This window comes from Cimex lectularius, unplaced genomic scaffold (genome assembly GCF_000648675.2).
Source record: "Cimex lectularius strain Harlan isolate CLEC.00 unplaced genomic scaffold, Clec_2.1 scaffold33, whole genome shotgun sequence".
Lineage (NCBI taxonomy): Eukaryota > Metazoa > Arthropoda > Insecta > Hemiptera > Cimicidae > Cimex > Cimex lectularius.
Genome location: NW_019392683.1, coordinates 560085 through 587298, shown reverse-complemented (window position 1 = coordinate 587298; position 27214 = coordinate 560085). Strand labels below are relative to the sequence as shown.

At 35.9% G+C, this 27214-nt stretch overlaps 1 protein-coding gene across 14 annotated transcripts in view; it reads left to right on the top strand.

Moving 5' to 3' along the window:
- Positions 1 to 27214, top strand: part of LOC106662528 (calmodulin-binding transcription activator 2) — a 324643-nt gene that overhangs the window by 285564 nt on the left and 11865 nt on the right. For 12 of the 14 annotated variants that reach the window (XM_014386691.2, XM_024225686.1, XM_024225685.1 and 9 more), the window contains 18 exons: positions 10526 to 10661; positions 17951 to 18022; positions 18095 to 18233; positions 18310 to 18356; positions 18674 to 18862; positions 18920 to 19027; positions 22484 to 22669; positions 22748 to 23037; positions 23101 to 23273; positions 23503 to 23654; positions 23716 to 23842; positions 23903 to 24308; positions 24376 to 24478; positions 24540 to 24729; positions 24794 to 24908; positions 24970 to 25064; positions 25123 to 25270; positions 25918 to 26027. In XM_014386691.2, the coding sequence (XP_014242177.1) occupies positions 10526 to 10661; positions 17951 to 18022; positions 18095 to 18233; positions 18310 to 18356; positions 18674 to 18862; positions 18920 to 19027; positions 22484 to 22669; positions 22748 to 23037; positions 23101 to 23273; positions 23503 to 23654; positions 23716 to 23842; positions 23903 to 24308; positions 24376 to 24478; positions 24540 to 24729; positions 24794 to 24908; positions 24970 to 25064; positions 25123 to 25270; positions 25918 to 26027 (2786 nt within the window). The remainder of the gene's footprint in view (positions 1 to 10525; positions 10662 to 17950; positions 18023 to 18094; positions 18234 to 18309; positions 18357 to 18673; positions 18863 to 18919; positions 19028 to 22483; positions 22670 to 22747; positions 23038 to 23100; positions 23274 to 23502; positions 23655 to 23715; positions 23843 to 23902; positions 24309 to 24375; positions 24479 to 24539; positions 24730 to 24793; positions 24909 to 24969; positions 25065 to 25122; positions 25271 to 25917; positions 26028 to 27214) is intronic. The other 2 variants (XM_024225690.1, XM_024225687.1) reach the window with 2 other exon arrangements.

Below are 27214 nucleotides of genomic sequence, written 5' to 3'. Positions count from 1 at the left end.
AAAGGAAAAGTTAATGTTAATACCCTGTTTATGGTGGAAGATGGTTTACAGACAGAAGTGATAATAAATGTTTTAATTAAACAAACAGTTTGTTTAGTAATCATTAAATAGGTCTAGTTTAAATCGTGTTTTCTCTGAAGTAACTGACTTTTTGTACAGAGAGAAGTCTTAAACTCAGTTTTCTGGCTGCATTAATATAGATTCAGCGTCTGGACAAAAAGGTGGCGTTCCGAGAATATTATAAGACGGAAATTTTGTAAAGCTATTCTGTGGTACACCGCAATAAGAGGTTTTCCCCCGAAAGTTGATTTAAGTTGTGCGCACAGCTGGTATCCCCAGCGGCCCCGTTGGGCGGCGCATTCTTAATTGCACGACTTCACCGAAGTTTAAAACGACTTTCCGGGCCGAATGTTTCGTAAACAAGGAGGATAAAGGATAAATAAACAGGGTCCTACTGCGCCCTGGGGCTTCAACTCTTCGCACCTTGCCTTCGCCTAATTAAGAAAACATCATTACACGGCTAAGGATGCCGCAATCCCTTGGGTGTTATCAAACTAGACTTTTATCCAACGGATCGTCGCTGCCACGGACAAGAGTTTCAGTTAACGCGAGATTTATTCCAACAACGCGAACTGCAAAGCCGAGCCGGCCTAATAAGTAAAATTACTGGAAGCACTGCTGTGCTCCCACTTAAGAAGTTCTCAATTAGGTTTAAGTGTGCTGAGATTAACTGTCCCTTCAGCTCTAAATCGCTCCTCTAAACACAATCCTGCATCCGCTAATATAATCTGTTGAAAAAAACCACCTCATACAATATTTTAAAAAAATTACTCTAATGCAATGTTGTCCTTGTAAATCAAATCCTCATCATTTTTGTAATGTCCACGTTTCTCAAATTGCTCGAAAAGTTTGAAGTATTTTAAGAAAAAGTCCCATCTTAGAGTCTCTTGAATTATTCATTCCGAACATCCCCTTTTTATATTCATTACACCAAACATTTTATACGGTCGCCACAATTTTTTTCTATAATTTATTCGTATTAGCATAATGCAAATTACAAATGTGTCTGTATTGTTACATTTACCTTGTTACAACACAAAAGATCATCACCCCCAGTTTACCTGAAATTGAGCCCAAAACGGATAACGGTTGTTCCTTGATTGCAGTCAATCGAGTTACAAGCCAACTTCAATGAAAAAATCGTAAATTAGCAACAACAGACGGACCCAATAAAATGATCAAGTGTCCATTCGTGAAGCATACATGTACAGGTCTAGAATCACCTCTAAGGTTTTCTAATATTGGTGTACGGTGCCGAATACCATTCATCTTATTGAATAAGTAAGGTAAGTATTTCATTTCATACTTGAAACCAATTTTAAAAATTATTAGTACCTATTTGTCAACTTACATAAATTTTTGAAGTTTCAAAGCCTTCAAAAGGTAATTCCTGGAAAAATCGTCGAAGGGTCTAACTGTTTTCTTTCTGATTGTTCTCATATACTACCCAGTTGTTGTCACTACATACTTGAGAGTATACTATATCAAACGAAAATCTTTTAGTATTCTCAAATGTATTGATGCTGTTACCTAGTCCGCCTGTTCCGGTCCGCTGACTGTCGTCATTATCGACTTAGACATTGGCGTTTGGACATTTCGCCTTCTTTGATTGGGGTTTTACTTAACTATACTTTGCATTTTTAAGCAAAATAAACACACTTCTGTCAAAATGATTTGAAAACAAAACAGCATGCGGACGAGGATGAACGGAAAGGTATTAACAGCTTGCGTAACCTACAAAAACCTTACAATGTTGCATTGTATTGTGTGATTTTATTGAACTGTACGTATTGCAAGAGGAGGCAATAAACTTGGGATCACCGGTGTTAATACACCTTCTTGACGATATTAAATCGGAACATATTAGACGCTTGTCTGAGCGTTCCTGCCGGTTGGACCTAGGAACCGAGAAATTTTTAGTAATTGAAATAACCTTTTTAAATAAAGTTTCTTTTTAGAAAAAAGGGAGTTCCCAGTTGAAGTCGTAGGATTTAAACTTTGGTCTATTAAGTCCGATCGGGGGTTCGCGGTAGCCGAGTGGTTAAGGCTTCAGACTCTCAGCTAGTAGATCTCGGCTAGGTCCCGCGGTCGTGGGTTCGATCCCCACCGTCGCCTCTGGACTTTTTCTGACGCCTAAGAGGACCTGTGGCCGCAATTGAAAGAAATTGACACGGCACTCATCAATGGAAGGAGCGGGATCAGATCTCAGCGACCCTGAATTTGGTCCTAACCCCCTTCAAAATTGAGTTTCTTCGATGGAAGAACACCGGCACACCTAGGGCTCAAATTCACACTTGTGTTGCGAGCCCCCAAAACATGGAGCCAGGGATAAAATACAATAAGCTTTACAGCTGCAGTGCTCAGGAGGGAACTCCTCCAGTTCCTGGTATCCATTGTAGAAAAAAAATTTGGATTTTTTGGAAGAGTTTTGTATCTTTAAAAAAGTACAGAATTTTCCTTATTGATATCTAGGTTTGAATAGTCATTTCTAGCTGTGCTGGCCAGTTGAATATAATATGTTATGTTTTTCTTGTCTCCTCTAGACGTACTCCACATTGTTGATGTGTTGATAATCTACATTTTTTATGCGTTGTATTTTACTGGAGCCTTTTAAATTCTCTGGGTTTATTAAAATTCCCTCTTTCTACCATTAATTTTTTTTATGACTGGGCTTTACTCAATTCACGTTAATGGCATGTAATGAAAATGTATACAAAAAAGAAAGAAACTAGAAGAGCAAAGAAAGGTCAAAACAATGGTCAAAAAAGGATAAAATATATTTTCATCGCGTTTTTATCTCTTAGATATTACCTAGCGATTTAGAAAACTTCGAAAATTATAATGCTGCATAGATTGGGAAACATCTAGAAGAACAACAGGGAAAGACTCCAGAACTACAGACCCATAAGCTTATTAAGCGCTCTAAGTAAGGTTTTTGAAAAAATAATTAACACACGCAGAAGAAAATTTATGGACTAGGAGGACATACTGCTACCAAAAGAGTTCGGGTTTCGCCGTGCATTGTCTACACAGTCACAACTATATAGATGTACTAGATAAACTAATATACAACTTGCAACTTCAACAGAAAGATTATTAAGAAAGGTAATTCGGCTTGACGTCGTTTAAGCATTTGATACTGTGTGGCATAATGGCATCATATTCAAGATGATGAACTACGTGTTTCCCAGATACCCCATAGCAATAATAGTCTCCTATTTAAAACATCGACGATTCGTAGTTCAAGCGGAAAATTTTACCTCCGAAGCGCAAACGCAGGTGTACCACAGGGATCGGTATTATGCCCCACCTTATTCGTGATATATCTTAATGATTTCCTAAGTAGCAGACCTTATCATCCTGGCGTGTTAGTGCCATTGTAAAAAAATTGAACAATGCTGTAAAAAAATAAACCAACATTTCGATAAATGTAAGATTACAGCTATCCTATTCCTATTTAGTTTTAGGGGTTCCACGTTGCCTCGATCACCCCCCCCCCCCGTTAAATATCTCGGAATAAGGCTGGATAGTAAGTTAAATTTCACATCATACATAGCTTACTTATAAATAAAGGAAAACAGTATGTGAAAATGTTGCTGTTGAGCAGGGACTCTACTCTCAACGAGAAAAATAAAATAATTATTTATAAAACAGTTACAAGGCCCATATTAACATACGCTTGTCCTGCCTGGTAGTATAAAATAAATTCCTAAGGTAGTGTACAAATTCCCCAAGGTACACTAAAATTGAACTAAAAAAAGGCAACGTAGAAAACATTAAAGAATTCATAATTGCCACCAAGTTTTTCAATGCTTGCAAAAACAGTAAATATGCCTTAGTGTCATTGCCACAAGATTATACGGGGCATAAAGCTAATGTTTTGTGATTAATAAAGCTGTGATATATTTATTTAACTTATTTATTAATTAAACTTAATTATTTATTTCATAGTTAGGTTTTTTTGCGTTTTTCCCTAAAAACTAAATTAAATTAATGCTAACTAAATTATTATGTTAAAGTTTTTATATTAAATGTGTAAGTGGAACTGTATTTATTATTTACTGTAACCACAAAATTTTATATTTATGAATAATGCGATATCGACCAATGACAAATTACAGGTGTAAAGGATCAGGGTAATCGTCTAAGAAAAACACGTTTTTAACTAACTTTCGACCTTTATTAGGCCTTCCTCAGTTCACTATAACAAACACAAAAAAATGTCAGTTAGGACATACATTGTACGTCAATTATTAAACTGGCTAAAAAAAGTGGTTAATTGTTCAATGTTCTTCCTTATAAGTGAAGTATACTTTATTTTTGCTTATTAGATCTATTAGGTTTCCGTGGCTTCACCAAATAAATTCTTTTCAGTTACTTAAGGTTAATCCACTCGGGCACCAACTTCTCATCTCAAAAGATGGGGTTGAGATGGGAAGGTAGTGTCCGAGTGGATCGAAATCGCGATAGCTCAGGTGGTAGAGCAGCGGCGTATTTAGCCGAAGGTCATGGGTTCGAATCCCACTTGTGACACTGCCTTTTTGTCTCTACCAAAACCTTAATTAATTGAAAAGACACTATAAATATATAGTAATATTCCTTCATTTAAGTTTATTTTTACTAAAAAAACTGAACTGTTCAAATGGAAAAAAAATGCAATACTGTCTGTATGTATGATTCTCTCATTGTAACTAGCATTTCGTATTTTTATTAACAATAAAAAAAAGGATGAAATTTTTCCGGAATGCTCTGTTTAAACTTCGTTTATTGTTTGAACGAGGGAAAATATTCACTGGCCCGGCGTTACGGAGACTTCGAGAAACAAATAAACAAAAATAATGTTTTTGAACGGGTTCCAAGAAGTTTTCCGGTAGATAACATCGACCGTGGATAATCCGTTTAATCTGTTCAGTAATATTAAATTCATAACCGGTCTCAAAGGAGAGGGAAAACGGGAGTTGATATCTGTGCTCTGCATTGTTCAGAATCCTCCGACGGATGTGTGAGCGAAAGTTGGAATCCCTGTCCCGTCTTTAAATAAATTTAATGCATCATGACTTAAAAACAAAACGTCTGATAACATTACAGACTACAATTAATATAATATAAATCAATAAAAATAGCTAATAAAATCATATCGACTTTGTAGCAACTTCCTCATTACAGATAATTAATTACACAATGACTGTCATGTCGCATAGATAGAAGGGGGAAAAGTTTGAAAGTTTTTTTCATTAAAAAACTATTTAGATTACCTGTAAACACACGAAATTACTTTTTGTTTTGAAACTGAATTTACTTTTTTTTCGCTTTTTTGTTGACTAAAGCGGTGTGCTTAATTTTATTTAAATCGTTCCAACAATTACTGGAGTAAGGTGAAATCCTTTTGATAGCTTATCTGGATGGACGAATGAAAGGAATGCGTTTCCGGACAAAGTATTTTTATATACAATTTATATAAAAAAATGTATATTTGGTAATGTTAATATTGCATGTAAAAGGTTAGCTGATGATTTACATTAATATATTATAAAAACGAAAATGTAGAGTTAGAGTTAAATATAGAGCTCATTGTACTTTTCATTTATTTATCATGTTTTTTGTAATCATTTTACTATAGAAAGGAAAATCTTTGAATTATGCGACGGCAAACTTGGTAGCAAAGCAGCATTCTTGGTCTTATCTATTCATTACACACTACAGACATTTCTATCAAACCTGCTGCAGTACTCCTCCCATGTTCAGACGATACCACGATCAGCAAGCTTAGACCTTGGCCTTCAAAACCCTCCAGGACTATCTCTCTTCTTGGTTCAAGAAATGCAGATATATCATGACCTTTCTCAATTTTCTTACAGCTCTGTTTCACTCCAGCAACGTACAGTGACTCACATATTTATTCACATCAGTAAACAATTTTCTATTATCTCTAGTTTGCAAATCCCGTATTGTTTAATCCAGACAACAATAGGATTGAGTTCGTTGAACTGTTGGTAAACAAACATTCACCCTAATAATCTTTATTTATGTTTATACCTTTGAATTGAGCCAGTTTATTACGAGTCTTCGTGTGAACAGTTTTGTGACTCGGGTTACTTCATTGTAAATTTCGCAAAAACCATTCAATAATTCGTCTCAAATTTATCAGGTATCATCAATTAAGTTATTTTCTTATTAAAAATATTTCCTTTCCTTAATGGTTATGATCTATTCCGTTTAATTACAGTATGAAGCCATTTTCAACATTTTTGAAAGATCAAATAATAAAATCTCTACAAGAAGGACTTCCTTATCGTGAAATTTCAAAAAAATATCGTTATTATTGGGGTAATAACAAAACCTAAAAGATCTTCCCGAATTTACGATAGTTGTTTTAAAAAGAAGAGGAGTGGTCATAAAACAAAATTTTCCGAGGCCAAAAGGCGTTGTATCTACGCTCCGTTCGATCAGGACAGGTTGACATTGCTGTCCAAATTCAGCGTAGGCCGCGGGATAATGATAATATCGATGTCAGTGCTGAAACAAACGGAGATGTTTACGTGAGGCCGGAAGAGCGACGGGAAAAGTGAAGAAACCATAGCTGACCAAACAGTGGCTTGCCGATCGTGGTTTTAATGTCATGGAATGGCCCCCACCTAACCTTAATCCAATTGAGCACTTGTGGGGAAAACTAAAAAATCTTTAGCCGATGCTGCAGGAGACGCTTCAAACTTCGATCAACTTTGGGAAAAAACACTAGTTGAATGGGACCTAATTGATCCAGAACAGTACAGAAATCTCGTGAGAAGTATGCCCAGAAGTACTGATGCAGTTTTGAAAGCCAAAGGAGGACATACAAAATATTAAAGGACTTCGTATGACACAATCATATTATCGTTCGCACATGGTAATTTCTTTTATATTATTTTAATAATCATGATAAAGTAACAATTTAATTTTTTTGATGTTTTTTGTGTTAAGATAAATAAAATTATTTAAAAAACTACGTTTATTTGATGTCCTACAATTGTTTTGTAAAGTAAATAATGATATAACCAACAGCTGTGAACGAATCTGTGAGTCACTGTATGTCCGCTTATACCGAGCTTTTATCTGACAAGCTTTACTTGGAACCACCATTCGACACAAAAGAATAAAACTGAAAGACGCTATAAAATGCTCAAAAGACTACTACTAACACCTCATCTTCCCATCGTTTCTACGGCCAATTTGGACATACGAAATTCGAACTATTCAATTATGCGTTCCAACGTCCAGAGAATCCAGTCGGCCCAGTCACCCCACACCCCCAACTTCGTATCCAACCTTATTGTCCAAACAAACCATCAAATCCTATTTGTCCTAGAAATACAAGTCGGTATAGACACTTTCATAAAACCCAGGTCCCGTATACCAACCCCCTAGTCAATCATCTTTTTCCCCGAACCTATCCGGAAAATCTCCTAAGACACCTGAAGCGCTAAAGACCACGCGAATTTCTCCTTAAGGAAGAATGTAAGTACACTGCTAATATTGTATGAGCAATATCCATTCTATAGCTGGCTACAAAATATAATTTTGACTATTAACAATGACAACGCAAAGTAGGTTAAAAGATTTTTTTTAAATCATGAAACAAAGTTTTAAACTCCTAAATACAAATTTGAGTGAAAAAATAAGATTAAAAAACTATCAATTTTTTTCTATCCAAATGCCTTTGATATTTTCAGAAAAAAAAAGATAAATTAGAAACGAACCCACCAACCGATTCACAGGAACTTTCTTAATAATGGCGAAAATTTGGCTTCCGTAAATAAATTAGTACCAGATATTTAAAATAAAATGTCTGAGAAGTTTTTGTAAACTTCATTCTTATATTTCTTACTTATCCACATCAAAATAAACTCTTTTGACGTAGTCTAAAATAATAAAATATAAAGAAGAAAATTAGCAAAGTAAGAAACAATTGACTTACACTAAAACCGAAACACACCTATAAAACTGGCACTAAATGAACAAATTATCAGCAACATTGGAAAATCCAGGTTGTTTACCGATCGACCGACCAGTCGGTCTCATACATGAATAAATGAAAATTTAAAAAATTTTCGTGTTCGGTACTCGTCGTTATTATTAATTAATCTTTATGTAAGGTATTGGTTGAGTGAATAAAAAGGCAGTGTCACAAGTGGGATTCGAACCCACGGCCTTCGGTTTGATACGCCGCTGTTCTACCACTTGAGCTATCGTGACTTCGATCCACTCGGACACCAACTTCCCATCTCAACCCACCTCTCGAATTTTCCCTCCTTTTCGCCATTTTTCAAATGTCATTTAATCTATTTGATTCTGGGTGACAAATGAGATGGCCACGGAGAGCTTTCGTGAAGATATACTTCATTTTACTTATTAAATTCATTAGAGTTCGTGGTCCGATTGACCGAATAACGTTTTTCAATTAATTAATCTTTATGTAAGGTATTGATTGAGATAAAAAAGTCAGTGTCACGAGCGGGATTCGAACCCACAACCCTCGGCTAAATTCGGTTCGAATCTAGCTCATGACACTGACATTTTTTATCTCAACCAATACCTTACATAAAAATTAATTAATTAAAAAACGTTATTCGGTCAATCGGACCACGAACTCTAATGAATTTAAGGAGTTGCTATTATTATTATTTTCTCAATTTTTTGTATTCATTCTACGCCATTTTTGTTTTTATTAATTCTTCCCGAAGTTTACTGCGGACCCCCCCCCCCGAGAGTCCGCATACTACAGTTTGGGAGCCCCATTTTATACATCCAAGCTCATTTTATATGATCCTGCATATTATTTTCTTACACTGCTTAAAAACACACAAAAAATTCAGAAAACCTTAAAAATTGATTGTGACGAAAATCATTCCACATCCTTCCCTTGTGAGAACTCTTCAATATTTATAGGCGTCCTGGTATTTTTATTTCTCACCGACTCTTACAAATTTTATCCCGCCTTTTCTTAACATCTTTTGCCCCGTTGTTACCTCATGTGTCAAAACACAAATAAAAAAACAAGAAGACACATATAAAGTTTTTCACTCTCCCCGCCGGATCTGTGTAAAGTTTAATAATATATTACAATTAATTAAGGTTTTTAGTTGAGATAAAAAAGTCAATGGCACGAGCGGGATTCGAACCCACGATCTTCGGCTAGATACGCCGCTGCTCTACCACCTGAGCTATCGTGACCTCTATCCACTCGGACATCAACTTCCCATCTCAATCCCACCTTTTGAGTTTTCCCTCCTTTTTGCCATTTTTCAAATATCGTGTAATCGGGTTGGATTCTCGGCGACAAATGAAATGGCCACGGAGGGCTTTAGTGAAGTATACTTCATTTAAATTCATTAAATTCACTAATTTCGTGGTCCACTTGACCAATTAATATATTACAATTAATTAATAATATATTTAATTAATTGTAATATATTAATTGGTCAAGCGGACCACGAAATTAGTGAAGTTAATAATATAAACAGGAGCTAAGTGTACTTTTTTAAAAATATTAAAACAAATATTTAACAGACTAACTAACAGATTAATAAAGGAAACTCAGGAATATAATTAATTTTGTATCACTCACTGAGTACATCCAAATTATGAACCACTAGGCCTCAGACATGTTTAATTATTTAGATACAATAAGAAAGACCATTGCGTTGTTGAAGATTAAAATAATTTCTAAAAAAAAAGTGATCAATACGATTTCATTTCGATGTAAACAATTAGATCATTTTTTCATTATATATATTACCTAATTATAGGGTAATAATTAAAGTGCAATATCAGCTACTTTTTATATGTCTTTTATACATCAGTGAGGATTTTGTTTAATCCACGTCACACTGATTTATCACAGTATAAACATCAATTATCTTTTTATAATTATAAAATCATATCCAGTGAAAATATTGAGTTAGGTGTATTATTTGTATAATTGTAAATAAAAGCTGTTCATCCCTCTGATTATTCGTTGTTTTTTCCATTTTAGTCGTTCCCTGGCGGTCCTTAAGAAAATTTTACTGTAATTGAAAGGCGATTTTCTTCCTTACTATGTAATTTGCTCGTTCAACAAATTAAGACAAGGGTCTCTGGGAGGGGAATAAAAGGTTCTTCCATTTTTTTTTCTTCTGTTGAGCCGTTTTCCTCCTGTGCCGAATTAAATAAAAGGGAAATTGAAGGGCAAAAAAATGTTCATCCGGCTTCCCTCTTATTCCTCGCTTGAATTTGTTTTCTTGTCTGAATCCTGCCGGCCATCAGATTCAGACGTCCGCCCTCTCATGCAGCCCGATTATGCGAGATAAGACTTTTCTTCCATCCCCTTTTAGATTTAAAGGACTCATTTCCCCTGGAAATTAAGTCGTAACTTTTTGCCGATGAAAACTCCACCCTGGTGAAAATAGCACGTATCGAATTTTTAAGGTCTTTTATTTTTTGATTTCAGGCCGAAAAGCGGATCCATGCTTCTCTATAGTAGGAAAAAAGTGAGATACAGAAGAGACGGCTACTGTTGGAAGAAAAGAAAAGACGGCAAAACGACCAGGGAAGACCACATGAAGCTGAAAGTACAAGGGACTGAGGTAAGCTACAAATTTCTGGATTTTCATGTACGCTCATTTTTTGCACAATTCTTAACTCGTCTGTGCTGTTAGGTTTATTTTAAAAAACGTTAAATTTAATTATAAAACACATTGCAAAAGATGGTAAAATATCGAAAAGTTGGGGATAGATGGAAGCAAGGAGAATAGAAAGATCGGGCTAGAAAAGAAACTTCCTAACTACTGTATAGTTTATCTTTTACTTTAATTTTTTTTTCTTTTTTCATTTTATATGAGAAGATATCGACATTGTGGTGCCAGTTATTTCTTATACACTGATAGGCAAAAATTCCATCTAATTGATTTTTTTTCATTTTCTGGGAAAAAGAAAATTTTGCCCTTATTTTGTCTCATTATTTTTACCAGTAAATATTTGTTTATAATATGTTTTAAATTATGGTAAACGCGCTTAATCCTTAATCCAAAATAAGGATAACAAGGGTTTTTCCATGGTTACATTTTACGGGATTTAAAATGTTTATTCAGTCTCATTTGAATTCTGAAGCAACAGACTGTTTAGTTTTCATCTTTGTTTTCTTAATTTCAATTTTTAAACTTAAAGTGCCACTTAGAGCTGAGAATGTAGCGCGTGGTGTGGCACTTATTGATGATGGACGTTCCATCAGGTATGCGGCTATTGAGTTCCCTACGAAATTCTGCTAGACGCCGTTACATGTTTTCGAAAAATTGGGTCTTAACCAAAAAAGGCCCGGTTTTGGACGCCCTAGGGTAACAGAACCACAGGATGAACATTTTTTTACTTTGAGAATTTTGCGAAACCGGCACCTTCCTGTGTTCAAGCGATTCGTCAGCTCCAGGAATTTCGAGGTGTCCAAATTTCTGAACGCACTGTTCCAAGAAGATGAAATCAGTATGGACTTTTCGCCCCGTAAGAGGACCACAATTGACCACAACACACGGAGTTGCACGGCTCGCATTTGCTCAAGAACACAGCCATTGGTCTGTGGACGATTGATCTGCTGTACTTTTTACAGATGAGTGCAGATTTGCTCAACGATCACCAGATGGACCTGAAAGAGTGTGCAGAAGGCGAAATTAAAGGTCCGAAGCCTGTAATTTTTCCCAGAGCCAACTTTTTCTACGTAGCTCAGTGATGGTGTGGGCGGAAATTTCAAAGGAGAGTCGCACAGAGTTGGTTGTTGTTCTTATAGGGTCTTTGACGGCCACTCGCTATGTGAATGACATTTTGGAACATCATGCGTTGCCTATCCTCGATGAAACCAGCGACAATCCTATTCTAATACACGATAATGCCCCACATGTCACTCCCATAATACAAACGTACCTTCAACAGTATAACAATTAGGGTCTTACTCTCCAGACTTGAACCACATCGAATATTTATGGGATAACCTCAAAAGACGAATAAGAGTCGTCCATCACTTCCTGATACACTCCACGATTTCCCAAGGTCTCTTCGTGAAGAATGGGCTAACCTCCAGCAAAAAGACATTTCCAGACTGGTAGAAAGTATGGTGAGGTGTCTTCGAGTTATAATTAAGGCAAGAGGAGGAAATACGCAATACTGAAATGTTGCTTAAAAATCTAAAACAAATTTTATCTGTCCTTTTTTTTAAATTTATCATTTTCCGTAGCAATTTCCATTTTTTTTATAACTTTTTTACTTAGACTCAATTTTTAAACGATAAAAAGTAAAACTTTGATGAATATATAACAATATATACAAATGAAGTTATATTACAAGTGTGTGGAATTTTTTGCCTGTCAGTGTATTTTGTTGTTATCTTAAATTATTATGCAGAGTTTGTCAAAATTGGCATTTTAGTGTGTTAAAAATTTCTTGGAACGAACAAAAAATTATTTCAACGTGTTCGAACCGTTTAGTATAATCCGCACGGAATAGACGCGAGCTGCGAACCGCGACGTGGCAGAAAAAAAAAGCAATTAAAGCCGTCGAGCCGACTTCGTGAAATTTCAAAAAGGAGAACGCGGTACGGACTTGAAATTATGTAAATATCCCGCCCCGACCATTGTCTACACACATAGCGTGTAATTAGGTTGAATTCATTTCCTCGTCGCCGCCTCCGCGTAGTGGAAAAAGGAAGGCGAATTGCCTAGTTTTTCACCCCCTTCTTGCTGTGGCGTGGGACGCCCCGCCGAGAGGGGTTGAAAACAAGAGGGGTCGGGGCTGGGAAACCCTTTTCATGCTCTTTTCCTCTCACCTCTTGTTGCCACTACCCTTGTTTTAATTCCCGTTAATTAACGGCCCAACACCTCCCCCTCCGTGGGAAAAAGAAAAAACCCAGAGGAAAAGTCAGGAGGGATTTAATAAGCCATGGTAGTTTGAACTTATTATTCCATCAATGTCTTTTTTTTAACAATAGAATGTGGAATTTTTATAAAACGACTCAGTAATTAAATTTAAAAATGCAATATGGAATTTTTTAGGTTTTTTTCTATTTTTTATCCACGTATTGACGCCATAACTACAACGTAAAATTTAATATAAATTACAACAATTCTTTAATTCACACAATATTATTTATATCAAAGTATATAAAAAATTATGATTTGATTTATATTTTTTTAATAAAGCGATTCTTTGTACATACATTCTAAAAGTTCATTTTTTACATAATAACAATTGAGCAGAAATTCTTCCTAAGTAGGTACAATTTAAGAGAATAGACCAAGTCATTATTTTAAAGCAAAAAAAAAAAAAAAAATTGAAATAATTACATCCATTACGTAAAACTTGTTAAGACTTTTGACCCTCAGTGGTGTCAGCTTTCAAACAGAATCACAACAAAAGGTAAATTGGACAGATTATGTTCTAAAAAATTTGGAAACAAAGTTTACAACCTAACAAATTTCACCAGTTAGGTTTATTTAATATATATTTTCTTAAATTACATGTTTGATAGATATTGTATTTTAAATTATCAATTAAAACAAGTCCGTAGCGTTTTTTCATAGTGAATGTATAACAATATATGAACTATTGGTTCTAGTACATTTTAACATATTTCATGTCATTTTGCTTCCAAACTACCGAGGGTAGGGAAGCCTTGTATTCAAGTGGGAACTTGAAAAAATGTTTGTCCTCAAAAATCAAAATTTCTTCACACATTTTGCGTTTCAGATCTTTCTGAAAAAATTTGGTTCTGTGTCATCTTGCTGTCTGTTTGTGGTCAATTCCTTGTAACCGGCAAAACCCTAAACCCAGAAATTTTCAAATATGCGGTTTGGAATCTAGCAGGTCCTGTGTGAATTTCATCCCTATCGGATACAATAGCTATATCTCCGAAACCATTTGTAGGATTCTTATGTGATCTTTAGGGATTGTGCAGGGTTGCTTTGTACATTATCCTCTATGAATTGTATACCAATCAGATTAACATATGTGCATGCGCATGTACAAACATAAAATCATGTACACAGCTATATCTTTGCAACTATAATGCAATTTTCAGGGATTATGCGGATTGGTTCTAGATTATCACTACAAATTTTATTCCAAATGGATGAACATATGCTCATGTGCACATTCTTCCTTCTTGTAGAACTTTATTTAGAAATCGTGAGATGCGGTCTGGTGTGATGTAGGTTTCAGAAAAACATCTTCTTTATCGTGCCAACGTTTTGATCTTTATTGAGATCATCTTCAGGGCTCAAAGTGTTTGTCTTCTGTGTAATTGTGTCATTCTTGCGTGTCGTGTCGAGAGTGGGCACTCTACACAGAAGACAAACACTTTGAGCCCTGAAGATGATCTCAATAAAGATCGAAACGTTGGCACGATAAAGAAAATGTTTTTCTGAAACCTAGATCACACCAGACCGCATCTCACGATTTCTAAATAAATATCGATTAATGGTCACTAATCACCACACATTCCTTGTAGAACTTTTGTGTTTGAGTAAGTGAAATAATACAGTTTTCCAGAAGTATTTTACTTGGAATAAGTGAATAAAGGGAATATCTGGCAAATACGCTGGTGGTAGAACATCACAGTCAAGATCAAACGATTTTTGGTGTGTCTGACATTCGAAGAGGGTTATTCTGATGGAAAGTAATCCCCATATGATTAGCCAATGTCTGTCATTTTGGTCAATTGCTAGGTCAAAAAGGAAAAAAAGACAATTTAGATTTCAAAGCATTTAAGGCCATGGATCTTGGATCCGTCTGCCAGAGGTCGTTGATTAAACAATCAGAAACGAAAAATACACAATCAAATAAAATAAAATTTATAGCCTATGCAATAAAAAGAAAAAAAGGAGAAACAACTGCCAAAATGCGAAAGAGAACAGAAAAACAGATTATACAATAGAAATCAAAAATTAAACTAACTAATTAATTCATATCTGTAGTTCCATGCATGCCTAGCGTAACGAATTAAGGGCCGCGAATTTGAGCCACTCAAAAACCGTAACAGGTCAACCCTGGGGAGAGTGAAACATCAGAGATGCAACAACCGAATCTCACCCAGGGATGAGCACTCCGCCAAGAAATGGGATACAGTTTCAATAGAGCGTGAATTACACAAAGAACAGATTCCCAATTCCCCTCTGATCCAAACAGCCGAGTTTAGGTGCAAAACCTCACTTCTTAGCTTAAATAGCCATCGCAACTCATTGAGACAAAGACTGTCAAAATTATCTTCATGTAGGTCGAACAATGCAGGGGAAATTTGTAGAAATTTGATAGGATAACTATATCGTCAGCATACATTAATATTTTAATTGACGTATTACCTATACAAATTCCACATTCCAGGACATTTGGGAGGTCATGTAAAAAGAGGGCGAGTAAGATTTGGCTCAACTGGCAACCCTGACGCACTCCACAATGCACTTTAAAAAACTCTGAAATACCCTCCTTACCACACACACCGCAGAAGACACAGAGAATAAGGATTTTAAAGTGTTGACCATCTTTGAGGGAAATCTAAGTCAATGAGTTTTAAAAACAATCCCCGACGATCTACACCATCAAAAGCAGCTCTCAAATCCACAAAGAAGCAATACGTCTTCTGCTTTGGTTTCAATAGTCTTAAATTGACTACGTTGGACAATACTGACAGATGGTCACTAGTTGAGAACCCTTTTCTAAACCCCATTTGACTTTCACCTAGAAGACCGTTGGCATCAACATAAACTTCTAACTTTCTGAGCAGTAAGCAAGAAAAAATCTTGGCCACACCATTCAGACATGAAATGCCTCTGTATTTAATGGGATCATTTCTATCCCTTTGTTTAAAAGGAGGGAAAATAATCGATTCACCAAATGAAGAAGGGACTGAACCATATTCATAAACATAGTTATAAAAACAAAGATGTTCTTGGAATTAACGTGGAGCATATTTAAAAAACTCATAAGGAATTCTATCTGGTCCCACTGCCTTGTGATCTTTTAACTTCTTTTGTACCGAGAGTACAAGTACACCTCAAGTGTGAATGGTGCATCTAGAGAACTGTTAAAAATCATAGGTTCTGCATAGAAGTACAATTGCTAACTTAATGTCCAATTTTTTGAGGTAAACACTAAAATTAACGGTTTTGGGTTGGGCGGAGGATGCTCACAATAAACCACTCCTTTACAATTACAGCAAAGGCACGAACGAATTAGCTTCTTAGGATGTAATGTGGCTGTTTAGGACACACTTTTTATCCTCAGTTATCAATCTTTTGTAAAAATTAGTCAATTAAGTGTCATGTTTTATCTATTTATGCGATATCTTGTGTTGTTGAGTTTGTGTTGTGATAAAAGATTCTGGATAGGTTGTATTTAAAATGGGCAGACTTAAGTTCTTTTTTCTCAGAAGGTAATAGAAAACTTAGTAATCGAAATTCTCATTTGAAAATTTTTCCCCAAAGGCAGAAATGGATCATGGTTGGGCATCAAACCTGTATAAAGAACTTATCTAATCTAAATTTAACCTTTGACAACATTTAGATTTTATGTCATTGTAAGGTAAAAATAAAGTTGAAATCAACTGAACTCCTCAAATGTTTTATTTTATTTCTAGAATTATTTATTTACAGAGGCGACTTTTATGCCTTCAGTTTTGACATGTATTCAGGGGTTATTGGGGTACAAAAATGCATACCAGCTTTGTTTCTTGTAAAAATTATATTTTTTTTTTTTAGCCTACTTTGCTATGTTCCTCAGTCTCTATGTCAAAATCATATGATGTACATTAGAATTGCTATACATCATTTGTGACCATGCGACATAGCAAAGTATGCTAAATTATTTTCTTATGTAAAAAATCAAATAGACTGATATTTAATAAACTCGAGATAACTGAACAACAAAGGCAGGAAAACGTATTTCAAAAACTTACTTAAAAGTTTCTCTCTATGACTAGAGCCCCATACGTCCTAGACTGAGTAGGAAGATTTTTAAACATTATTTCCATTTACCTTTACCCAAACCCAATACAATTGACAAGCAAGAACATGAAACTGGTGGCTATTTTACAGGTTTTGACAATATGTTCACATCCACTGTCATCTGTTTATACAGTTCGACAAAGTGTGTTGCAGGGTTGGCGTTTTATTGTATTAAATAGTCGACCAAATCATCTACTGGCCTGAACTTATCGTCCTTGTTACTGGCCTTAGTCCTTGTTTAAGAAGACCTTCGTTCCTTCAACTACAAAAATCCACCCTCAATACAGAATAAGTGACCTGAAGAAGAGAGGTTGGGTCGGTATGCTGGTAGAATTTATGTTAATGACTTTTGACCTGAGCAGACATAAAATGTCATCTTTAAACGTCCTGCTACATTATTTTACAAAAACTTAAAAATCTTACATTGTTCCTAATCATATTATAAGTTTATCGCCTAATCTACAGGTCTTTTTTGACCGATCATTTCACAAGGAGGGAAAGCTGGCTTTTTTAGATTGTTGAATTAGATTCACTTCATTTGATAAAGCTCAAATCATTGTGATTTTTCAAAATTGTTTTGAAAACTTGACTGTTCTACGAGCAACAGAATTTCTCTTAAAATACACCTGTTCTAAGTTTATTTTCAAGACTAATGACTCCAAGCAAGTATTTTTTCTAAATATTATTCCCATATCTTGAGAAACATATTTTGAAATAAATATCTTAAGATTGCATAAATTTTGTGACCTAGGTCAATAATTTTCAATTATGCGATAACTTATTAACTGAAATTGATAAATTAGTTTTTCATGCTATAGCAATTGATGTAATTTTTTTTTAAATTGTGTAATAATACAAATTTTAGCTAAAAATATGTATTTTTTTTTTCTTTTCAGTGTATTTATGGTTGTTATGTCCATTCTGCCATCTTACCGACCTTTCACCGTAGATGTTACTGGCTTCTTCAGGTAAATAAAACTCAATCAAAGTTTGTCGATATTTTGTTTCAAAAAAAAAAATTAATAATTTCTTTGACGCAGAACCCTGATATTGTACTGGTTCACTATTTGAACGTCCCCTATCCAGATGATAACAAAATCGTATCGCCAAGCCTCGCTCTTTGTGCCGACAAGAAACAATGGACCAAAGAAGAATTGGTGTCCCAACTCAAACCTATGTGTAAGTTTACATGGTTTAACTAGTTAAGTTATTTGAAGTTGAATTTAAGCCTGTATTTAATTAGGAAATTTTATAGTTTACAGCGAAGAAGAACCAGATGCGAATAATGAGTTAGAAATATCGGTAAGTTTCTTTCTATGATTCAATTCTCTCTCTTACTCTCTCTTTTTTTGTTCCTTTCTTTTTGCCTCTAACTCTATTTTCTCCCTTCTCTCCTCCATGACTCTTTTTCTATTTATTTATATATCTTTCTATCCTTCTTGTCCTCTCATTTTGTTTAGGCTTTTCTTTCTTGCTCTCAATCTTTTTTCTCTCTTCTTCCTTTCTTTCACATCATCTCTCTCTCTCTCTCTCTCTCTCTCTCTCTCTCTCCTTTTCTGTTTTGGTATTCTTTTGCTGAACTCTTTCATGATAATTATTGCATATTATTTATTTCTCAGACGGCCGAAACAGTAGAGACGATAGTCTCCCAACTGCTAGCCCGTCAAAGAAGCGCAAGGACGGCTGCAATCTGCAAGCAGCTGGAATGCGGCTGCCCCGACTCGACATGTGCCGACGCGAAGACATGCAGCCAGCCGATCAGGCGTATCACATCTGCCAAGCCAGAGCCGTCTTCTGACAGCAACCAGGTAAAAGTGTTAACATCACGTTAACGCGCCGACGTAAGCCACCTCTCTGTGTTCCAGGTGTCCTCGACGACCGGATCGGGGATGCTTGTCAGCGGGCGGGGAATGGTCCACGGAGAACGGGCTGTCCCGGTTCACCACATTCACCCAAACCACCAGATACCACATGTGAGTCAACCATGGCATTATGCAGTTGATACTGAACACAATTTGTACTGTAATTATGGAATATGGCTTATGGGAACTCCCCCCTATTATTTCTACTCAAACAATATATCTCTACACTAATTACAGATAATTTTTAAACCTAGGCAGATTAATAGTCTTTAAAAATCCTATTTATGGGGCTATTTTTTATGGAGCAGCTTCCCAATCGCTGTTAAAGAAAATTGATACACTTCGGAATGCATGTATAAGGCGAATTCTGGAGCTCTACCAAGCACCCCCGAAGTTGCGTTAGAAGCCAAAGCTTGTGAGCCCCCTCTGGAAATGAGGTGCAAAAAATTAGCGTTTAACTTCCTTATCCAACTTTTTTGTCAGGAAAGTCCTATAATTAATAAAATAGTTACACTAGAACTGAAAAAGTTCTAACCTCAACCTTTTACCAAAAAAAGAAATCCCCCACCCTACTGTCGGCCTTCCTACAGTCCGTTCCTTTCATCTACTCCCTTTTTAAAAGCCCTGTGGACCCCATGTATCAGATACGAGGTTCTAATTAACAATTTCGACAACATTTTTTAAAGATTATTCCCAGCTCGACTTGCATATTGTTCAAAAAGAATTCCTAGCCGACATTAACGAGATATATCCGGAACATGTGTACGTATTTACTGACGGCTCTAACATCGATGGCAAAACAGGTTATGCCCTTTTGGACCCTAAACATCAATACAAGGAATAACATTCACTTCCAACTTCAATGGCTGTTTATACAGCAGAACTAATTGCGATAGATAGCGCTCTCGCTTACATATGAAAATTGGGTGATTCTAAATTTTCTATCCTCACAGACTGTCGAAGCATTGTAGAAAGGATAAATAACATTACCCCAGAATACAAATGCAGAAACTATAGTTTTGCCTAAATCTGTAGGAAAATGCTTGAGACAAAAATCATGGGAAACAGGGTGGCATTGTGTTGGGTGAAAGGGCATGCAGGCTTATGGCAAAATGAAACAGTGGATGCACTTGCAAATGAGGCTGCAACATCAGGTCCAACCCCTGACATTAAAATTCCTAAAGATGACGGGAAAAACTTTTTGGAAAAGTTTTGTAGAAATCTGTGGCAAGAAAAATACAACGCATCAAATGTTGGCAATTATTACAGATCACTGTTCCCTGAGCTCAAGAAAAAACCATGGTTTTCTGAAGGCGATAGCCCAGAAGGAATGTCAAAGGAGTTCTATTCTACTATTTTTAGACTGAAGACAAATCATGGCCTATGGGGTAGCTACAAGAAGAGAATCGGTTTTGCATCGTCTCCGAACTGTCCCACTTGCGATTGCCCTTCAAATCCTTCCCACATAATTTTTGAATGTCCAGAATATGGAAATGAAAGAGACAAACTGCTAAAAAATCTGAGCAAAGTGCCAAACATTTCCAGACCAATAAATTTAGAATCTGTCCTAATAAGCAATAATCCATCAGCTTTCAACATAATCTATGGATTTCTAAAGTCGATAAACGTTTCTTTTTGATTATCTTCAACCATGAAAATTTAGAAGATGAGAAGATGATGGAGCTGAATGAGAGGGGGCGGGTGCGCGGCGGGCGCGCGGTGGGGACCTGGTCCTGGTCGGCCGATCCCGCTCGACAGTAAAATGAAAATAGAAAATTTCATGGGTAATATGCCAGCATAAACCCCCCCCCCAAAAAAAAAAATCCTATTAGCATCAAAAATAAATCAAACAAAAATGTAGAGAAGTAAATATAACGGTGATGTTGTCATTAAACTAGATGCCTTCACTAATTTAGATGTAGCGACATGGTGCTAATTTATCTTGCTTTACTTGTACTTAACCTTATCTTCATCATGTACCATGCCTTGTTTTAATAAACTAAAAATGATGTAATCTTTTTTCATAATTAAAGGCTCATATTATCTTATATCAGAAAAGTAGTTCAGTCAATGTTCAGAACCACTATATCATTTTGATTTTTAATATACATTAATATATGTATACTCGTCATATGACTTAGAATAGGCCATTCACATCTAATGCACTGACACTTAGTTTTGGGCCAAAAGCCTGAGTTTGTGTCATCGTGCAAAGAAATGTTGATCAAAGGTCTCTTGTAATTGATGGCTGTCATTTGCTGGCTCTTTATAGAGAGCAAGTAGGAATTCAAAGCAATATGAAAAGTGTGCTTGAGCTTGGCAGTGATTCTTGCGGTTCCCTTTTTCTATTTGCCTTTTATGTTAAATGTAGTTTGAGAATCTATTTAGCAATGACAATTAATTAAGGTTTTTAGTTGAGATGAAAAAATATTAATGGCACGAGAGGGATTCGAACCCATGACCTTCGGCTAGATACGCCGCTGCTCTACCACCTGAGCTATCGTGACCTCGATCCACTCGGACATCAACTCCCCATCTCAACCCCACCTTATGAGTTTTCCCTCCTTTTGCCATTTTTCAAATGTCGTGTAATCGGTTTGGATTCTCGACGACAATTGAAATGGCGACGGAGAGCTTTAGTGAAGTGTACTTCATTTTTAAATCATTAATTTACTAATTTCGTGGTCTGCTTGGCCAATTGATACATGACAATTAATTAAGGTTTTTAGTTGAGATGAAAAAAAGTCAATGGCACGAGAGGGATTCGAACCCACGACCTTCGGCTAGATACGCCGCTGCTCTACCACCTGAGCTATCGTGACCTCGATCCACTCGGACATCAACTCCCCATCTCTTGAAAAATGGCAAAAGGAGGGAAAACTCATAAGGTGGAGTTGAGATGGGGAGTTGATGTCCGAGTGGATCGAGGTCACGATAGCTCAGGTGGTAGAGCAACGGCGTATCTAGCCGAAAGTCATGGGTTTGAATCCCTCTCGTGCCATTAATTTTTTTTCATCTCAACTAAAACTCTTAATTAATTGTCATGTATCAATTGGTCAAGCAGACCACGAAATTAGTGAATTAACTATTTAGCAATATTCAGCACCTTGTCAGCCCTGACTATATTAGTTTATACTTTTTTATTGGATAGTGGAGAATATCAAATATAGGGGGGGGGGATCAGTGGCCACAACGGTTTAGGCATTGACACGGCGCTCATCACTGTAAGGTAAAGGTCCCAGGTTCGAATCCAGCGGCCCTGCATTCAAACCCGACTTACAAATGGGCTTTTTTTCAAAAACACCAGCACCCTGAGGGTTTATATAACCTCTGCTATTGTGAACCCTCATAAAAAAAAGAATAAGAAAAAGAAAAAAATCAAATATACTATTGCCCATTGAGAAGACGGTTTGTTTATAAGAAATAATGTGTTAAGAACGAGTATGTGCCTTTAGCTTTAGAAACTTTTGAAGAAAGGAATCAAGGTCTATACCCTGATTACCCTAGTCTCGACACTATGTTGTATATTGATTTAACAAAAATGTATATTTTGTGTTTTTGTTTTAGGGTTCTAATAGTCAAAATGGAGCAGGCACCCCTTTAGTTTTAAGTCTATCCCAACTCCAGGCCCCGGGATCTCTTCTTATACTGAATTCCAACCAATCGACAAGCAATCATGTTGCATCGTTGGTCACGCAAAGGCATACCCGGAAGGAGAAGCACCAGGACCCTCCCATGGAGGTAATATATACCGTAAATATCGTTCAAGTTTTAGTTAAAAACCGACAGGCTTAAATTTCATCTTGAAAATTTTTCGCTTGCAAATTCCAGCTTGAAAATAATCACTGCCAGATTTCTCAACCGGTCGCAGCACAGATGCGAGGGCCCAACATCCAGCAGCAGCAAACGTCGAACACTAACGTAGGTGACATTGACAAACACAACAGGTTGAAATACAGAAGAAAACAAGCAAATAAAACTCAAGTAAAGCCTTATCTGACTCCGCAGATGAAAGACATGGGTGGCTCTGAATACTATGAGACGCTAGATCTCTCCCAGGAGGATATTCAGCAAACCCTTTCAGCCAATATGCCCTTGTCCTGTACCCAAAATGACAATAGGTCAGTACATTTATCATTTCTGTGACATTAAAAAATATTAATTTGGTTTTTTGTAATCTTCAGAGATTCAAGAGAGGAAGGGAATAAACAAAATGCCGTTCTTCCTGGTTTGGAAATTGACTTTATAGATGTGAACACTTCAAGTCAAGTGGATGACGATGTTTTTGTAAATTTAGATGCGTTTGACATGCTGTCAGAATTTCCAGATCTGGAAGGCCTGGATCACAACCACAATGGTAAATATGAAGTTAACTTATAAACAATAAAATTATTTAGTCAGTTATTATATAAAATTGTAGAATTAAAGGGAAATTTGAAGTCTGCGTGTTTTGATTTTGGATTTTTAGGAGTGACTGTTGATAGTAAATGTAGGATTTTTTACATTAAATTCATTGTTTTGCAGTTTTTTCTTCTTTAAATTGTTTACTGATATTTGTTTTTTTAACATTTTTTTTTTATATAAAGGAAACAATCTTGGTGAGCCTGTAGTAAGCGGAAGTGGTGAGAATGGAGAAGTCATGGACACTGAAAAGGGTAATAATTCCCCTCCAAGGATGGATTACAGGGAAGGGACTGCAAATATTACCGATTATTCACCCGAGTGGGCGTACACAGAGGTATTAATTTCCAAAACAAAATGTTCAAACTAAAACACTACAAAAAAAATAATGTCTACAGGGAGGAGTTAAAGTCTTAGTAACAGGCCCTTGGTATTCAACAACATCGCCTTACACGGTTCTCTTCGATTCATGCCCTGTTCCGACTACCCTAGTACAAAGTGGGGTACTTCGATGTTTCTGCCCAGGTAAATACATTTCTAAACGTCTATTTTATAAAAAAATAATTTTGGTTTTGTTCTGTACAGCTCATGAGGCTGGAATGGTGACGTTGCAAGTTGCCTGCGAGGGCTTTGTCATTTCAAACTCTGCAATGTTCGAGTATAAACGGCTTCCACCCAGTGGTAGCGAAAGGGCGACGGAGGTCAGCACGAGGGAATCTCAACCGCACGATAGCCTTCTGCGCTTCACACTCATGCAGCGCCTCGACGCCATTGACAACCGGCTCGACATAAAGCAAGAACCTCAGGACAATACCGAAAACACCACTCTGCTCGGAAAAGGCAACTTTGAAGAGAAACTCATGAACTTTGTTCAAAAATTGAGCCAGCGGAAGTGGAAAGAATCAGAGCTTGTTGATTCCTCAATCGAATGGTGTGAATCATACAAAGGAATGACCTTACTTCACTTATCCGCGAGTTTAGGCTATTCCAGGTAGTCTAATCAATTTTTAACTCATAGTTTAATCTACTTTTTTTTTTTTAATTTTTATTATTTTTAGGCTGGTCTGCATGTTAATCAAATGGAGGACGGAAAACCCAGCCCCTCTGCTGGAATTGGAAGTAGATGGTTTAAATCAAGACTCAGATGGCTTTACTCCTTTGGTACAACAGTTACAATTAGTTTATTTTTAATTATTTTTTAATTATTTATTTTTATTAATAGATGAGAGCTTGTGAGAAAGGGCAGAGCGAAATGTCTCAATTGCTGTACGAGTGGCTGCCGGCTTCAGCTTCACTTGTCAACACGAAAGGTGACAGCGCACTTGAAGTAGCCAGTAAAAATGGCCATACAACGCTTGCACAGGAGCTGCAGATAAGGCTGGATAAGTCGAGCCGCTTCCCTATTGCAAAGCGTAAGTAAAAATAAATTTACATTTGTTTTTTTATTTTATTTTAAAAATGACCATTATATTTTAGAGTTAGAAGACAATGATAAAGATATAGATAGCCTTGATGGTGTACATACTTCCCTCGAGTCCCTCAACAGTTCACGAGATGATGGAATCTTCCTACACCCTAGTAGTCTTAATAGGTAAAAACTATTTTAAAATATATCTTTTGAGTTGGCTAAATATTTTTTTCCCTCGTTTTAGATCTGATTATGGAATGAACATGGAACTCCATGTGAATATTCCACAATGGAATGAGACCAGGGCAGACCTGAGTAGGAACTCAACCCCCAGTCCAAGTACGATTAACCCTTTCAAAACCCTATTTCAAAATGTAATAATCGAAAAATTCGACAGGTAGCCAAACTAAAAGCTTGCTTAGTGAAAGATTAGTGAAACGTCCTTCTGTAGACAGCGGGATTCAGCTTCAATCGTCAATCGACAGCCTCCCTTCCATTCGTGCCAGCAAGCAAAGCAAACAAAACGACATCCAAAAAATGTCAAGGTAGTATTTACTTTTTAAAATTTCCAAAACTCTTATTATTATTATTATTATTATTATTATTATTATTATTATTATTTTACAATTAATTAAGGTTGTCAGTTGAGATAAAAAAGTCAATGGCATGAGCGGGATTCGAACCCACGATCTTCGGCTTGATACGCCGCTGCTCTACCACNGCGGCGTATCAAGCCGAAGATCGTGGGTTCGAATCCCGCTCATGCCATTGACTTTTTTATCTCAACTGACAACCTTAATTAATTGTAACATACTAATTGGTCAAGCGGACAACGAAACTGGTGAATTTAATCAGTTTAAAATGAAGTATACTTCACTAAAGCCCTCCATGGCCTTTTCATTTGTCGCTGAGAATCAAATTGATTACACGACATTTGAAAAATGGCAACAAGGAGGGAAAATCGAAAGGTGTGGTTGAGATGGGAAGTTAGTGTCCAAGTGGATCGAGGTCACGATAGCTCAAGTGGTAGAGCAGCGGCGTATCAAGCCGAAGATCGTGGGTTCGAATCCCGTTCGTGCCATTGACTTTTTTTATCTCAACTGAAAACCTTAATTAATTGTAACATATTAATTGGTCAAGCAGACAACGAAACTAGTGAATTTAATTATTATTATTATTGATATTGTTTTAGATTTGACCGTAGCATGTCACTGCCATTAACTTGTCATTCCATGGATTCCGGTTACGACCTAAATGAAACCTTGCACAGTTCGCCCATCCGAAGAATGGATTTTACTCTTTGTAAGTAAAATTCACTATTTTCCACATCAAAACTAGTTTTAAACTTTTTATAAAATTGAAAATACAAATACTACAAATAAGTATATAAATTAGTAAAAAATAAACAATAATTAAAGGTAAGTGAGGAATGTAATAATTTTATATTTTCTATTTGTTTTTAACAGTCTCAATTATGCTTTGAAGAAGATTGTGCTTGTTGCACAGACACTTTTACATATTTTCTTTAGAAGTTTATTTTTATTTATTTTTTTCATTTTTCACAATCTGGAATTGTTTATCTGCATACAATATTAATTTACTAGCTGTAGTTTATTTGTTAGTACAAAGTTTGCTCATTCAATTTTTTCTGCTAATATTTTTGCTGTTTTTTGGAATTAGAAATTTCTTATAACTTCTACAGTAGTTTTGACTATATGTCTGCATTTTCAATGCTTAATCTGATACTGACGAGTTGTCCGATTGTTTATTGCATACCCTCGTATTTCGGGTCGTGTAAATAATGTGAATTTATTTTGTGCCTGATGGTTTGAATCAATACAATTTGGTACGAATCAAATAATCAAAAATGTTAACAAACTAAAAAAAAAAAAAAAAAAAAATTAAAATACATGAATATCACATTATTTACGGAATGGCAATATATTAATTTACTATATTAATGTAACGATAGTGCATTTTTTTTATACATTATATAGAGCACTATTTCTCATTTAATTTAAGAAAAAGGACAGTATCACTTGAAAATCACTTATGATCTGTTTCAAATTGAGTTGGACAAAAATTGATTAATATAACAAGTATTTTATTGATTTATATTGAGCAAATATTGTAAAGTGATCCGCCGTTTTGGGTAGTTGATCAAAACTCCCGCTAGTACGAGACTTACTCTTAATTACTGTAAGAATTTCTATATATTAAGTATTTTCTTTATTATTGCAAATATTTCGACCTAAAAACTTGTAAAGTAGCATTAAAATTGTGACTGTTCATTGCTTTTGGAATTTTCTCCTATGGACCTAAGTTTGGTCATTTGGGATCATCCTGGCCTGTCTACCCTTGTTGGTTTAGTTTTTTTGTCATGTTGTAACACCTTCACCATTGAATAAAGAGTAATGTGAAAAAATATCGATTCACAAACTCTTTTAAGTTACATTTTATTTATCTCAACTAAAAACCTTAATTAATTG